Source organism: Symsagittifera roscoffensis, chromosome 7 (assembly GCF_963678635.1).
Source record: "Symsagittifera roscoffensis chromosome 7, txSymRosc1.1, whole genome shotgun sequence".
NCBI lineage: Eukaryota > Metazoa > Xenacoelomorpha > Acoela > Convolutidae > Symsagittifera > Symsagittifera roscoffensis.
In genome coordinates, this window is record NC_087068.1 from 7,217,127 (window position 1) to 7,232,130 (window position 15,004).

Genomic DNA, 15,004 nt, shown 5'->3' on the forward strand with positions numbered 1-15,004 from the left:
GACCTTGATCGGCTACCCGCAAAGACAAAAATGGTTTCGCATTGATTTAAATTATTTTAAATCGATTTTAAATCGATCCAAATTGATTAACAATGTACATTTTACGAACTTAAATGGATTTTGAATCAATTTAAATCAATCTTTTTTGAAAATTTTGGATCGGCTTCAGTGTCTTAAAAATCGATTGAAATCGACTTGGATGGATTTTCAGACTCTATAAAAACCATCCGAAACTGACTTAAATCCACCACAATCTCACTTAAATCCATTTAAAATTGGTTTAAGTCGATCTTTCTTGAAAGTTTTCGATCAATTCAAAAAATCTATTTAGATCGATTTGGATGGATTTTTTGACTCATTAAAATCACTTTTTTGCTGACAGGGCAAAAAAAACATAATCTTTAGAAAAAATAATTGAAATATTTTATTCTTGACTTTTTATCCTAATCTATTTTTGTCAGTGCGGGTAGAGATATAACAACACAACCCCCCTTACCCTACCCAAGAAAATCCGCTCATCAGAAGGAAAATCTTGCTCTTGAGTTGTGATCTTATTTTTGTTCGGTGCATGGATTACAAAAGAAATCATTATAAACTCATTTGTTCTTTGCTGAATATGTTAATCTAAAATATCAATTACATCATTCAAAAACTGTGAACGTTATTTTTAGGTTTTCGTGGACAGCCGAGTGAACGTATAAAAAAGGAAAGCGGCGCGACTGTTTTTTAGTGATCTTGTCAAAATTCTAAAAATTGTAGATTTAGGGGATCTAGGTTCGTTCTCTCGTTCCTAACGACACTGCAAAGTCGTCCCTTGGGCAGTGAATTCAGTGGGGGCGACCGAGATTTACTACTCTCTACAATCCCGAAAGGGTTATTTTGGTGGTAACTATTCTGTATTGTATTATGTTGCTTGCCCCTCTGTGTAATGCTCTTTGGCTGTCTTGTCTCGTCTACTCGATACAATCGCAAGAATTTCCAATGATAAATTAATTTAGATGGTTATATGTCCAATTACAGAAGACTCTGAGTGGCCAGGATATAATCTACTAAGCGAGTGAAGAGGAAAGGGTCCGCGATTTATCGGCCAATTTGCCTAATTGCAATTAATTGTCAACTAACTCCACTAACACTAACTATTCTCTCTCTCTAGAGAATCTCTGATGAGAACTAACTATCTATTGGTCTCTTACTCCGAGAACCAATTACTTGACTAACTAGCAATAATTGTTCTCTCTATCTATCGGAGAACCAACTATATTCTCTCTCAGTATCAGTTGCTCTCTTCTCTGACTGAAAACCAATTACTCTCAATAGTAGCTAACAACTGTTCTCTTCTCTGACTGAGAACCAACTACTCTCAATGGTAGCTCACACTGTTCTGACTCTTATAGGCTCTCCGGTACCCTCCAGTTCCTTATCTCTCTCTACACTTAGTTATAATTAAGTCACGCCATTCCCTATCAGTCCTGACATCCGCCTAAATCACCCGACCGCACATGTTTTAAGGCTATACCCCTCCCCCTGTCAACTCTGCTACATGCCAACTTCGGTTTCTTTTATCAATCTTTTCACACTTCTTAGATACCCGGTATGCGGTAGCTGTCACAAGTTGACCAAGCAAACAAATGTCGTACGATTCTAATCAACTAGTTCTTGACCTCTGTGACTTCAGCCCTCGAGTTCAACTCAACCTCCAAACCATGCTATGTTTGTTTAGTAATCCTCCCAAGGTCTTCATTTCAATTATCACGTTAACGTTCCGTTCTCCCCAGGGTAGGGGGAGACCCTTTTCATGGGTAGCTGATTCATTCCAAGCATCTAAAATTTCTCTCTGTACTCTATTCCAAGCTCTACCTTCTAGCTATCAGGGGAACATAGTTCGTCTATTAGGGGTCAAATCAAACCAGAAAGTCACCAATGGGAAGCCAAGTAAAATCCCCGTCCATTCATACTATTTAGGAAACTTAATTCTCAAGCTATGCCTCTATTACTACCAATTCCTCTGGGACTACTTTTCTTTTACCCTAATTGATATTCTATTAATAGCGCATTCACCAAGCTAAATTGAACCCAATGTTTACCAAGTCCACTTTAAATTGAATCCTCTACTCCAAGGTTCTCCCAATATACAAGTTTTCCTCCCAATTTTCAAGCAAGGTGACCGATTCTAATTTCCAGGGGTTGGGCTGGGAAATACGCCACTTTCCGGTGTTAATCTCGGGGTTTTCCATGCAAGTTTGGGGTCAAAACGCCCAAAGGTCAACTTAAGGTCACCCAGGGGTCAACCGGGGTCAAACGTCCATATTTGGGTTCAAAATCCCATGGGGGTCCTAACTACCAAGTTTCATTCATATCCCATTATTACTTCACAAGTTATACCATTTTTAAGGTCCATTATCACTTTTTCTGGGAAAAGGCTATAAAACCAGAAGGAGTCACCGGAGGGTTTTCATTCGCCAGGGGTCTTTTTTCGGGGTCCGTATTTTGTGTGCATTGCCGCAATAAAATACCTATGCCACCTTTCATCATTTCGCGTACAATGCCCATTTCCGGTCTAAGGGGGTGTTTTTCCAAGTGCTAATAGCTTGTGGTCCAACCGCCTGATTTGGTTCAAATTATAATCCAAGATGTATCTTGCCACTACCTATCATCCCTCCAAGTTTCAGCTCCCTGCGATCATTGGAATCCGAGAAACGACTTCCGGAAGTTAGGGTTGGGTTTGTTTACTTAGGGCATAAAACCGGAAGTGGGGGTCTGAGGGTTCTGGGTCTCCAAACTTAAGCTCCCCTTAACTAGGCCTACAACATACTAGAATTTGAGCCAACACCGCCGCTAGTTTCCGAGTTCTGATAGGGTTATTTACACTTCCGGGGACCGTTATCACTTGCCCCCCGAGGGTCTGACGGGTCCCGATTTTTGTATGCCCGGGCCAAATCATCTCTAGTATCGCTCCTCTGAATTCCATAACATTAGATTTCTTAGTTCCGATTTGGGGGGGGGTTTGCCGGTTTTGTCAAATTTTGTTTTCTGGCATAGGAGGGGCGATATCTTCGAAGATTGAACGATTTTGAACATTTCCCTTTGTTTGCTGTACTACTTAACTTAATGTCGAATCAATCTTACGCTCAGGTTACTATAGAATGTATTACAGTAGAATCACCAATTATACACTCATGTTCGTTAATTTGTTCACTATCACAGATTGTTCAGTCGTTTATTCATAAAGATTACAATATAAAAAGAAATTATCTTTCGAAAAACAATTTCTCAAAATGAACGACGGAGATTCGGCGGCTCTTGTCATTGACAACGGATCCGGACTGATCAAGGCCGGATTCGCCGGTACTTCTTTTTAAACTAGATTAGTTATGAAATTTCTTAAAATAAATTCAAATATTTGTTAAGAAAAGAAATTTGTAAAGCTGTTGAATATTTTTATTCAGGTGATGACCGCCCACTATTTGACTTCCCTTCGGTCGTTGGACGTCTGCAAACGGGCATGGGACTTACAGGCATATATCATAAAGATGCTTACGTTGGAGACGAGGCAGAGAGCAAGCGAGGAATCCTCAACCTCAAATACCCGATCGAGTGTGGAGTCGTGACCAACTGGGAAGACATGGAAAAGATCTGGCACCACATCTACTACAAAAAACTTCAAGTGGATCCAAAAGAACGCCCGGTGCTGCTCATTGATACGCTTTTGAGTCCGAAAGAAAACAGGGAAAAGATGACCGAAACGATGTTCGAGAAATTTAACACGCCAGCGTTACATATTACCAATCAAAATGTTCTGTCGCTTTACGCCTCAGGACGACCGACTGGAATCGTAATAAACTCTGGTGAAGGTGTATCATGCATTGCTCCTGTGTTTGACCGTTTCTTATTGCCTGATAAAAGCGACCGACTGGATTTTGCCGGAAAGGACGTAACTAGTAAGTTAAGCATTTTAATCTCTATTGTTAGAGTTTATAACATTGAACCAATAAAAACCAACAACAGTAAAAATTCTACAGCAATTTGATTTGAATGCTTTGACCACAGTTGTCATACAATTATAGATTTAAAAAACCAATCGAATTTTTCCGAAATGTTTTAGTTTTACCTTTTAAACTGGCTCTCTTTTTTCTGCGATAAAATCAAAACACGAACTGTTTAGACTACTATCTGGAACTCTTGGAGAAGCGTGGATACTCCTTCATATCAGAAATTGTGCGAGAGATCAAAGAGGAGCTGGCTTATACTGCCCCGGACTTTGAGGCGGAACTTCTCACAGCTTCTTATAGCTCCAGCCTCGAAAAATCGTACGAGCTCCCCGACGGCCAGGTGATTTCAACGGGAGTCGAGCGATTTTCGTCTTCCGAGGTTCTTTTCAAACCCAACTTAATAAACAAAAATTCTGTTGGAATCCACGAGGCAACATTCGACTCAATCATGAAGTGCGATGAAGACATTCGAGAAGATCTATTTGCCAACATCGTCTTGTCCGGAGGCACGACTTATTTCCCCGGATTTGCAGACCGCATGGAAAAGGAACTCTCTTCCCTGGCGCCGAAAAAAACGAAGATCAAGGTCATCGCTCCTCCTGAGAGGAAATATATTGCCTGGATCGGGGGATCTATTCTGGCTTCTTTGAGCAGCTTCCAACAGATATTGATCTCGAAGCAGGAGTATGATGAATTTGGCCCCACTATTGTGCATCAAAAGTGCTGGTGAAAATTCAATTATACAAATTACATATCGATAGTTTTGATTAAACAATAGTTCATTATTGTACAATAGACAGTTTATGCTTTTAAGCAAAAGAACTATAAGCAAAAGAATAAAAATAACCACCAACGGATTTAGGAAAGGGACGGGGGACGCCCCATCTTCAGGGATTCGACCTTATACCGACCCAAAGGGTCCCCCTTTGTACTAATTTGAATATCCATTTTTGGCTGAAGGACCCTAAAATTTTTTTAAAGGCGCCTTTGGTGCCAATATTTACTAATTTTGAGGGGGACAGCGCCAAGAAACGCAATTTTTTGTTCTTAATGTTCCAAAAAATGCCTTGGCCTGTTTTTTCAAACCCTGCGACACAGAAAATTAGAAAATTTACGCCAAAAAGGGTCTTCTTCGTGCTTTGGGAGAGCTCGGAAAATCAATTTAATCAACCTTAAAAAAACGTCAACAAAATTATCAAAAATTTTTTTAAAGTCCTTGTAAAAATCCCAGATCCGCACCTAATCATGTTAATGCTTGTTGTTTGGCAGTTGAAGTATTATTTCAAAAACTAATCACAGTTTTCAGAATGCTCTTTTGAATCAATGAAAGGCCTTTTAGTGAGAATCAAGCTATAACTTTCCTAAGCCATTCGAACTTTGCAAAAGTTAAGCAACGTTCAAATAGTTTTACACATTCACAAACAAAACTAGGATAGCAAATATATAATTAAAATAAATATTTTTCTCAATTCTTTGTTAATTTTTTGTCCGATTTTTAAAGCTGTCAGGGGCTACAATATGTTCAGTTGTCAATCATCCTAGTTGTCAATCATCCTAGTTGCTATTCTTTATTTCTCATACTTTAATTAAGTGTGAGTTTGGTACCTGCCTGTTAATCAACTTAAAGCTGTCTAGCTGTTATGTATTGACCTCTAGTTCACTCTCTTATTTATGCGAACTAGAATACAGTCAATTGAGTATTTAACAGCCATCGTTTTACTAACCCTTGTTATGGCGCAGCCAGTGGATGGTGGGGGAAAAACCCCCTTGGAATTGTGGCCTTCTGGCCTCCGAATCAGGCGGAACCGCAACTTTTATGGGAACACTGGAAACAACGATTTCATTGGGCGATGGTGGCGAAACATGGACTAGTCTCGTCAGAATACTACTTTGCATCGACATTAACTGAAGCACAGATTACAGACCTGGGTGACATTGGTGGAAAACCACGGGCAGAAGGTGAACGTACACTGATATCGAATCTGTATTTATGCCTGGGACATGAGGGACAGAGAGCCTTGCATAACCAGCATCCACATTTAGATATGGAAACAATACGATACCCACGTTTTTTGAATACCTGTGTAGCTCTTTTTCAGAAAGAGCGGAACGAAACGTACGAGATGTACCAGATGTTGTCGAGAAAACAAAAGGAGGGCGAGAGTCTAGAATCGTTCTATGCAGAACTTAGCGGAATGGCGGCAAGATGCAATTTGGGCACCCAGGAGCGGAAGATGGTGAGAGACATATTTATTTTCAACATGAGGAACAGGGACGCGGAGAACGAGCTGTGTAGGGAAACTAAAACCCCGGAAGAAGCCTTGCGAATCGCAATGTCATATGAAAGAGGAGACAAGTACGCAAGGAGCTACAAGGGCGCCGTATCCGGTTCCACGGGAATGGCGCATCCATCGCCAGGGGGTTCCCTACAGATCAAAACGGAACCAGTCAGCAATATTCGCGGATCCAGGGGACGAGGAATGCCAAGGGGACGGGGTCAATATCCACATCGTGGAGGAGGTCGAACACAAGATCGAATGTAAGAGCGCAGATGTTACAACTGCGATCAACCGATCTTCACCCCAGAACACCGACAACGATGCCCAGCAAGAGCCGTCACATGCAATTTCTGCAAAAAGATTGGGCACTTTGAGAGGACTTGCCGGGGAAAACGACAATCCAGGGTGGGGGGGGGGGGGACAACCGGTTGGATTGATCCAAGGGGATGAGCTATTCGACGAAGAAGATACCCCCTCGGATGACGTGGAGCCCCAAGCTGCGGCAAATTCAGTAGGTTTCGTTAAACGAGAACACCACAGCTGGTCATCAGAAAGTTCAGACGATTACATGGTTAAGGCAATTCGACGGAAGAAGGAAACGGTGTTGAAAGTTGCTGGGCCTAAACTCAAAATATTCATTAATGGGCACCCGATGAACATTTGGATCGACAGTGGATCGCCGATATCCATTCTAACACTAGAAGATTTGAGAAGAACAGTGGGAAGAGCGGGAATCAACTTGAAGCAGGATAACACTGACGATGACGAATTTCGAGACTACAGTAACAATCGGATCAAGATGCTGGGCAGAATGGAACTCGAGTTAGCATCAAACGGCTGGAAGACGACAGCAGAAGTCCGAGTCATTGGGGGGACCAGACCATCCATCGTGGGACGTGATTTGATGGGTAAACTCGGACTCCAGTTGATGCAAGCAGATCCAAGGGGGGAAGTCACGAACATCCAGGGGGCGGAGGACAATTCATGTAAGGAGGGGCACGATGAACCGGAGGATGAGCAGATGGATCAATGGCAATCATACTTCAGTAAGCTATTCCCAAAACTTTTTACTAGAGTTGGAAAAATTAGGAACTACAAAGTTCAAGCAGAATTTTTCAAAAATCTTGTACCAGTGCAGCAGAAGGGACGGAGAGTGCCGGTAACGCTCCAAGAAAAAGTGGACAAAGAAATTGATAAGCTATTAACCCAGGGACATATAGAAAAATTGAAAGAGTGTTCGGATCGATATTTTGTTTCTCCGATCGTCATCACCGTAAAAAAAGACGGGTCCGTAAAATTAGCATTGGAATCACGAGAGCTTAATAAACAAGTGCATAAAAACAAATACCAGATGCCAAATATAGAAGAACTTGTATATACAATAGGACAACTTATTTCCGAGAAAAAACAAGGGGAGGTGTACTTTACTACGATGGACCTAACGTACGCGTATGGGCAACTACCGCTTAGTGAAGAAACAAGCGTGCACTGTAACTTTTCTTTGGTGGGCGGACGGTCGACAGGAACTTACCGTTTCCGAACAGGGTTTTACGGGTTAACGTCAATGCCGGCAGAGTTCCAGCGAGTAATGGACTCAATTTTAAACGAATTCCCACAAGCGAACGCGTTTATTGATGATATTTTGGTTACAACCAACGGAACGGAAGTAGAACATATCTCCTTGGTTGAAAAGATCCTCCGGAAACTAAACCACGAAAACATATCCTTGAAGTTACCAAAATGCGAGTTTGCGAAACGAGAATGCGAGTGGCTTGGCCATCGTATAACCGAAACGGGGGTTACGCCTCTTAAACGAAAAACATCGCCGATAGACGCATTGAAAGCTCCTAAGACAGTCACGCAATTAAAGTCATATATGGGCTCAATCCACAGCTTGCATAAATGTTTACCAGCGATAGCGGAGATGTCAGCTCCATTAAGGCCACTCCTCAGCAAGAAAAACGAATATAACTGGACCGCGGAATGCGAAAATGCTTTCCAAAACATTAAAATGGGGGTAGCGAACATAGTTGAATTAAAACACTTTGATAATCATAAAGACATTAGAGTTGTTTGCGATGCAAGTCACAATGGCCTTGGAGCGGTTTTAGAGCAATTGGGTACAGAAGGGTGGCGCCCGATATCTTTTGCATCACGATTTTTAAACGCAGCCGAGAAAAAATATTCCACTAACGAGCTTGAGATGCTGGCGGTGGTATGGGGGGCCGAGTATTTCAGAAACTTCATCCTAGGAGAATCATTTACAGTTATTAGCGATCATAAGGCTTTAATTTCATTACTTAACGGGAATAACAAGAAAAACAAAACACTTTTTTCAAGACTGACACGTTGGCTAGACAGACTGATTCCTTTTGACTTTGTAATAGAACACAAACCGGGCGCCAAGATTGGATTGGCAGATTATTTGTCAAGGCATCCTAGCGAACCCCCTAAACCGATAAGTCAATATGATAATTTGTTCACCGTGGCAAAAATCGCTTCGATTAGAAAATCCCTTGGTTTTACAAATGATTTAAAACCCCTTGGTAAACGAAATTATCAGGATATTGGAGAAACTGGTTCTAAACAGTCTAGACGGTTTTCATCCAATCAAAAGCGAGAACGGATAACATGCATACAACCAGCGACGGTTGAGGGCGGAAAGTCATGCGTGAAGACAACGACCAATAGGAAACGATCAATTTGCATAACGCGTAAATCAAAGAAATCCAAGGGACATTCAGTGTGCTCCAGATATTGTTCCCTTGGAAGACGGTTAAATTTGCCTACATCAAAACACTCAAACAAAATGGATAGCGACTCTAATTGTTCTTTCCCAGTATTTGAAATTGAAAATGTTGAAAATGTTACAATTGATTCCCAAACTAACACTCCGAATATACTACAACCTCAGATCAACTCTCCGCTTAGATTAGATGAAAATTTATTGAGTAGCGATGAAATAACTGTCATTAACCCTGAAATTGTTGCAATTACTAAAAACACACGGGATTCAAAAATTAATACAGTACTTTCCATACCTTCGAAATTTCCAGGCGAGCTTTTTCCTACTGTTAATCCGAATCAGCAAATTATGTCCATCATTCCCCGTGATTGCAAGGTTATCAAGAAGTCCCAAGCGTTACCAGAACTTTTTAATTTAGAATTTGTTGCCTCGAACATACCAGCGGATATGAACTTAGTACGAGTAAAAGAAGCATTGGAGAAGAAGACTAACTTGAAAGAAGAACTTCTGAAGATTGGGAAGTACTGGGCTCAATACGCTAACGATCTGTCGTTACGGGACGATTGTGTGTGGTTGGATGGACGGTTGGTCATCCCCTTGCCTTTACAAGTCCCAGTTGAATCGCGGACACACTATTACCATCACGGTAAAAGAAATATGTTCGAAGCAGCGCGTGACGTCTGGTATCCCTACATGTACCGCAGTTTGGCAGCAAAGGCCACGTACTGTCAGCAATGCACGGAAGCGGATAAGAATCTAAAATCGTTATTACCCAAGGGAGACATGGGTAAGGTCCCTGAACCAAGGGAACCCAATGAATGTTTACAGTTGGATTTCTGGGGGCCGATAAATTACTTGAATGAAAGTAAGAAATATGTTCTGGTTGCTACGGACCGATTCTCAAGGTGGCCGTCAGCAATGGTTACTACCACTAATACGTCAGATAAGGTCTTAAAATTCCTTGATAAGTACATAACGCATCATGGAGTACCTCGGAAGATCCACGTTGATCAGGGATCATGTTTTACATCTAATAAATTTAAAAGCTTTTGTAACGAAGAAGGCATCGAGCTAATGTACTCCCCAGTGAATGATCATCGAGGCACGGGGTCCGTTGAACGGACAATAGGAAGTTTGAAGAGTTTTGTCTTAACATATGCGACAGAAAAAGAGCATAAGTTTCTAGAATCTATGGTCGATAAAGCGCTAGGCGCCCTACGATTCTCCAAAAATGCAACTACTAAATTAACACCTTTGAAGCTCACCACGGCAGGGAGGCCAATACCGTTTTACGAAACCTTACGAAAAAACCAAGTTTGAATAATTTGAATTGGAAGAACGTCTTAAAACAAAAATGTTTGTGTTTAGACGAAACTGATCCTGAGATGAGTAAAGTTGCATTCCCTCAGCATTCGAATTGGGAGGAGAGGTCTGACCTAACATACGCTCCAGCTTTGCGAAGGGCCCCTATCACGCTCGATAGTGACCAACAAATGGACGCATGTCCAAGGGAGGTATCGGGAGTTGCCCCAAAAATCCAAGGGAGTGGAGACACTGGCCCTAACATCCAGGGGAGTGGAGGAGGACACAACCTATACCAGCGTACTACCAGCAAGACCCTAAATCGGTATAAATTACTAAAATCCAATGTTATCTCTGAATCCGAACATACTTTAAAACTTAAAAACGGATCCGTTCTTAGGAAAAGTGCAGTGGCATCAAAACCGAAACCTGACCTTCCCAAGAAACGGAAGCCGGCTACGCTCAAGGATATGTTAGCGAGCGCAAAGAAAGGGGCAGTCGTGAGCCCGAAATCAAAAAGGGCAAAGACCATGCAGACGGTACCAGTAGCCACCTTCGAGTCCGACAGTTCGGATACTGAAGACTATCAGCCATTGACTATCATCCCTGCACGACTACCGGTAGAAATGCTAGCGAGACGCGAAGCAATTGCGGCGGGACAAGGCCCAAGCGGCAGTACGGCAGTAGTGGAAGGAGGAACGGGAGCTAAAGCCAAATCCAGAGTGACAAGAGCGAAGCGAGGAAAAGGGGGCCAAAGAAAACAAGTGAAGGAAAGCCAGGAACGTCCAGTGTTAGTGGTGCGAGAGTGCCTTGTAAATAGTAGTCAGGAAGAAGACGTTGAATCAGGCAGTCAAAGTGAAACCTCGGGAACCAGAAGGAGTACAAGAAGAAGAAAGCCAGTAGACAAAATGGGAGGAGTTATGATCGAAACTATCCAGGGGGCGGAACAAACAGGAAAACATCCAGGGGGAGAAGGAAAATGAATCTTATTCTACACTCAATCAAAAATTCATTAACCCAGGGAGAGAGATGGCCATAAGCCTAAAACTCAAGTTTGTTAAAACTCAAGTTTGTTGTATTATAGTTGAGGCGGCAGGTTGAAGGTGTATTTATTATATTAAAATTTAAATTACTATGTACTTAAATTTTACATCCATACGGAAATGTCAGGGGCTACAATATGTTCAGTTGTCAATCATCCTAGTTGTCAATCATCCTAGTTGCTATTCTTTATTTCTCATACTTTAATTAAGTGTGAGTTTGGTACCGGCCTGTCAATCAACTTAAAGCTGTCTAGCTGTTATGTGTTGACCTCTAGTTCACTCTCTTATTTATGCGAACTAGAATACAGTCAATTGAGTATTTAACAGCCATCGTTTTACTAACTCTTGTTAAAGCCCAGGGTAAATGAATTCGTTAAAAGTGAGCAAATTACAGGCAACTAAAAGTCCTTTAATGAAAAGTTGCTGATTAAATTGAGAATTCACGTTTTCCTCGTTTCTTCGTTTACTTTGTGTCATTTAGTGTGAAATGCAATTTTTTCTTTGAAACAGACAGTTTTTTAAATTATTTTTTAAAACCTAATCACAACCAACAGGAAACTAATGTGACACTGCGTTGCACACCTTACGAGATTTATATGAGGCAGAGCATAGTGAGACACAAAACGCCATAACCCGTACTTTTTTGCCAATCCGTGATCTGGTCGGAAGAATAAACTTAAACACTCAGATGCACAAAAAAAAAACAGGACGAAGACTAGCAAAATTGTTTTTAAGAGCTGAGACCAACAGCGTTTGGTCCCACAACTGCCCTTGATCACCCAGACGAACAAGATTTTGTCAGAGAAAAAAGACAAGATTGTTCAGAAAAATTGAAAAACTTAAAATGTTTTTGTTTTGTTTTTGTTATTTTATCCCCCCCCCCCCCCCCCCCCCCCCAAGTACTATGCGTTATTTTTAAAAAAAAGATTTATTTTGTGTCTGCCACTAATGGCCGATAATTTTGTGGGAATCAAATGTCGTCCGCGATGTCAAGCATCACGTCTATCCATGTCTATGTTAAGTGCAAGCTGTGTGGAATTGTGTCTCTCACATGTGTGAGAATGGCCACTCAGTCGTCAATAACCACGCATTCGTCCCGTACACTTAGTCTGGGACGGATGTTATAAAAATCTGTTCTGTAGGATAGTTCAATTGCCTCTCAGTTTCTCTCTGTCTTAAGTTCTTATATTTCATGGTTGCTGCAGTTATAAAACTGTGTCCCAGCATTCGTGGGTAGTGATGTTGTTACCTTACCGTCAATGTTAGTTTGTGAAAAAATTTTCCGTAAGGTCTTTTCCGAGGCTGCTATATTATTCGTCTGGGACACCTTATAACAGTTTTTTGTTGATGTTATCGTTGAGGTCAAAGAATATTTTTTTGTACTTTTCTTGCTAGGTCTTGCTTCGTCTTTACATGCATTTTTTCCGAGTTGGCCTTCCTATGTCCATTTTTTGTGTGATCCAGCTTCATGATCGATCTGCATTTGATATTTTTCCTTGACGCTTTTTCCGGCTATTCATTGATTGAAACGGTTTCCTGCCTGCTGGTGTTTTTTTCGGTACATGCGCTGATTATCGTGTCTGCCCCTTTTTGCCATAAGCTTGCTGCTAGTTCCTCTCTGTCCTTCTTCTCTAGTCTGGCTATTATATTCTTAGCCACTTCCTTTTCCCTTTGGCGGATGCCTGCTTTTGTTTTGGAGTATTCTTGTTCCCATATGGTCGTTTCCATTCGCTTCTGTATTTTCCATTTTAGATGGTCAAAAATTTTTTTTCGTTTTCTCCTCGGTATTTTTTTTGGATGGTAGACCGGTTTTTACAGAAAAATTGCTTAAATTGGATTTGATTTGCTTACGCTACGCTTTTAGCCAGTTAATCAAATATTTTGTGATCTATTCCAATTGACCAGTTCTTTTAAACTAATTTTATCCAAATGTATCCCTGCGGTAACTTTAAAAACTACAATTTTTTGTTGGTAATTGCTAGTTAGCAGCGACGAGTTGACTGGATTTCTAATTTTTAATCCCGTCAAATGTTTTCTGTCAAAGTTGAATGGTATTAATCTGCCTAAATTGTATCGTTTTTGATTTTTTCGATACGCTTTAGGCACTTAATATAGCTTGGTCGTCGATAACTATCCTGAAGTTTTTTCCGTGTTTTCCTAAATAACTCCAATTCATCTATTGAGCAGTATTCTTCACGTGAGTTTAAAAATTTGGATGCGTATGATATGATATGTCAACCAACCTTTAACAGAGTAATGGCCAAATCCGCTCTTAATCTGTCATTTAGGACTCAAGCACCAACCTGGTTTCTGAACAATGGTCAAAAAGTTTTTTGGTGAGTTCGACCACTAGTTTTACTATTTATATGAAAGTCGTGTTATCAATTTCCTCTCATTTGAACCTGTTTTTTTTGCGGTTTTCAGTAGTAGTCCAAGCTGCGCCGTTTCTGATGCCAAATTTGGGAGGTCTTTGTTAGTTGGTGCATATAACCTATAAAACTTTGAAATAATTTTAAGGTTTTTGGTGTTATGTAGGTTTTCTATAGCTGCTGTCTTTTTGACAAGGCGTCTTGTACCTTCTGCGTTCATGTTAAAGCCTAAGCATTTTGCTTCTTTGCTTGCAGTTTTGTGAATTAGCCAATCTCTTGTCATTTAAACCATCTAATACCGTGATTAGAGCCGCTTGCTGCTCGGTTCTTTTCATTATTTTTGAGTTTAGTAATTACCAGTATGTCATGTATATTACGCTAGTGGCTAGTGTTCTTACAATTGATCAGAGTTATGTCAAGACTTTTTGGTCAAAAACTCGGCTGGCATATCCATTGAACTTGAATAGTTTATTTGGGAGAGTAAGATTATACAGACAGGTAAACAATAAACCACATGTACAAATCAAACCCACCAAGGATCATGCAAAAAGCTATGCAGCTTATCGAGGCATGACCCTGAAAAAACCCATGACAGAAGTTGCGATATAATATCCGACTTGATGATTCAAAAAAATAAATCTAGAAGATCTCCATTGTCATTAAGAAACAATGAAAACATTTTTTTGAAAAACCCATTTAGTTGATGCTCAGTTAACTGTTTTAGGTTATCTGGTATTAGCTCGTTTGATTTCAAAAATTTATAACATTTAAGAGAAAAATTTTCCATGAACGCTGCATTATTTGTGTTCTAGTTTTCATGCTTGGTAAAGTTTTTGCCACAGAGGCCCGAGTAACCCGACGATTATTTAGAGATTCCAAATTAAAAGTTTCAAGAGGGGTTTTACCACGAAGTTGATTAAAAGTTTCTTTGAATATTTGTCTGAAATATAAGTCAAAACGGTGTCAATCTCAAAGGAATGTAAGATATATGAGGCTTATTCAAATTTTCTCTTGAAACAAATAGTTTTAAAAATACGTTTTTGCATCACAAATATTTTTTCTAATAGGCTTTTTGATTTTGCACCCAATGCAAATAAACCGTAGGAAATGAGTGGCTTTGCATAGCAGTTATAAAATTTAACCAGCACATTTTTTGAGAAATAGTTTCTACCCTTGAATCGTAAACCGTTAAATTTAGCTAATTTACTACAAACAATATTAATTTGACTTTCAAATTTGAGTCTGTTGTCCATTTGAATTCCTAAAAACCTAGAAT

The 15,004-nt window shown here is 40.4% G+C and overlaps 2 protein-coding genes across 3 annotated transcripts in view; one reads left to right on the plus strand and one right to left on the minus strand.

Moving 5' to 3' along the window:
• Positions 1–15,004, minus strand: part of LOC134851028 (trichohyalin-like) — a 77,764-nt gene that overhangs the window by 42,203 nt on the left and 20,557 nt on the right. The window lies entirely within an intron of this gene.
• LOC134851029 (actin-1/2-like) lies at positions 3,167–5,227 on the plus strand. The gene is made up of 3 exons (XM_063866909.1): positions 3,167–3,345; positions 3,447–3,938; positions 4,163–5,227. Exons 1-3 carry the CDS (start codon positions 3,276–3,278, stop codon positions 4,717–4,719), a joined length of 1,119 nt encoding a protein of 372 aa, XP_063722979.1. The 5' UTR covers positions 3,167–3,275; the 3' UTR covers positions 4,720–5,227.

Coding starts and splice junctions, on each gene's coding strand:
- LOC134851029 (XM_063866909.1), top strand. CDS start 3,276: ATGAACGACGGAGATTCGGCGGCTCTTGTCATTGACAACGGATCCGGA. Junction 3,346..3,446: donor GATCAAGGCCGGATTCGCCG/GTACTTCTTTTT, acceptor ATTTTTATTCAG/GTGATGACCGCCCACTATTT. Junction 3,939..4,162: donor TGCCGGAAAGGACGTAACTA/GTAAGTTAAGCA, acceptor CGAACTGTTTAG/ACTACTATCTGGAACTCTTG.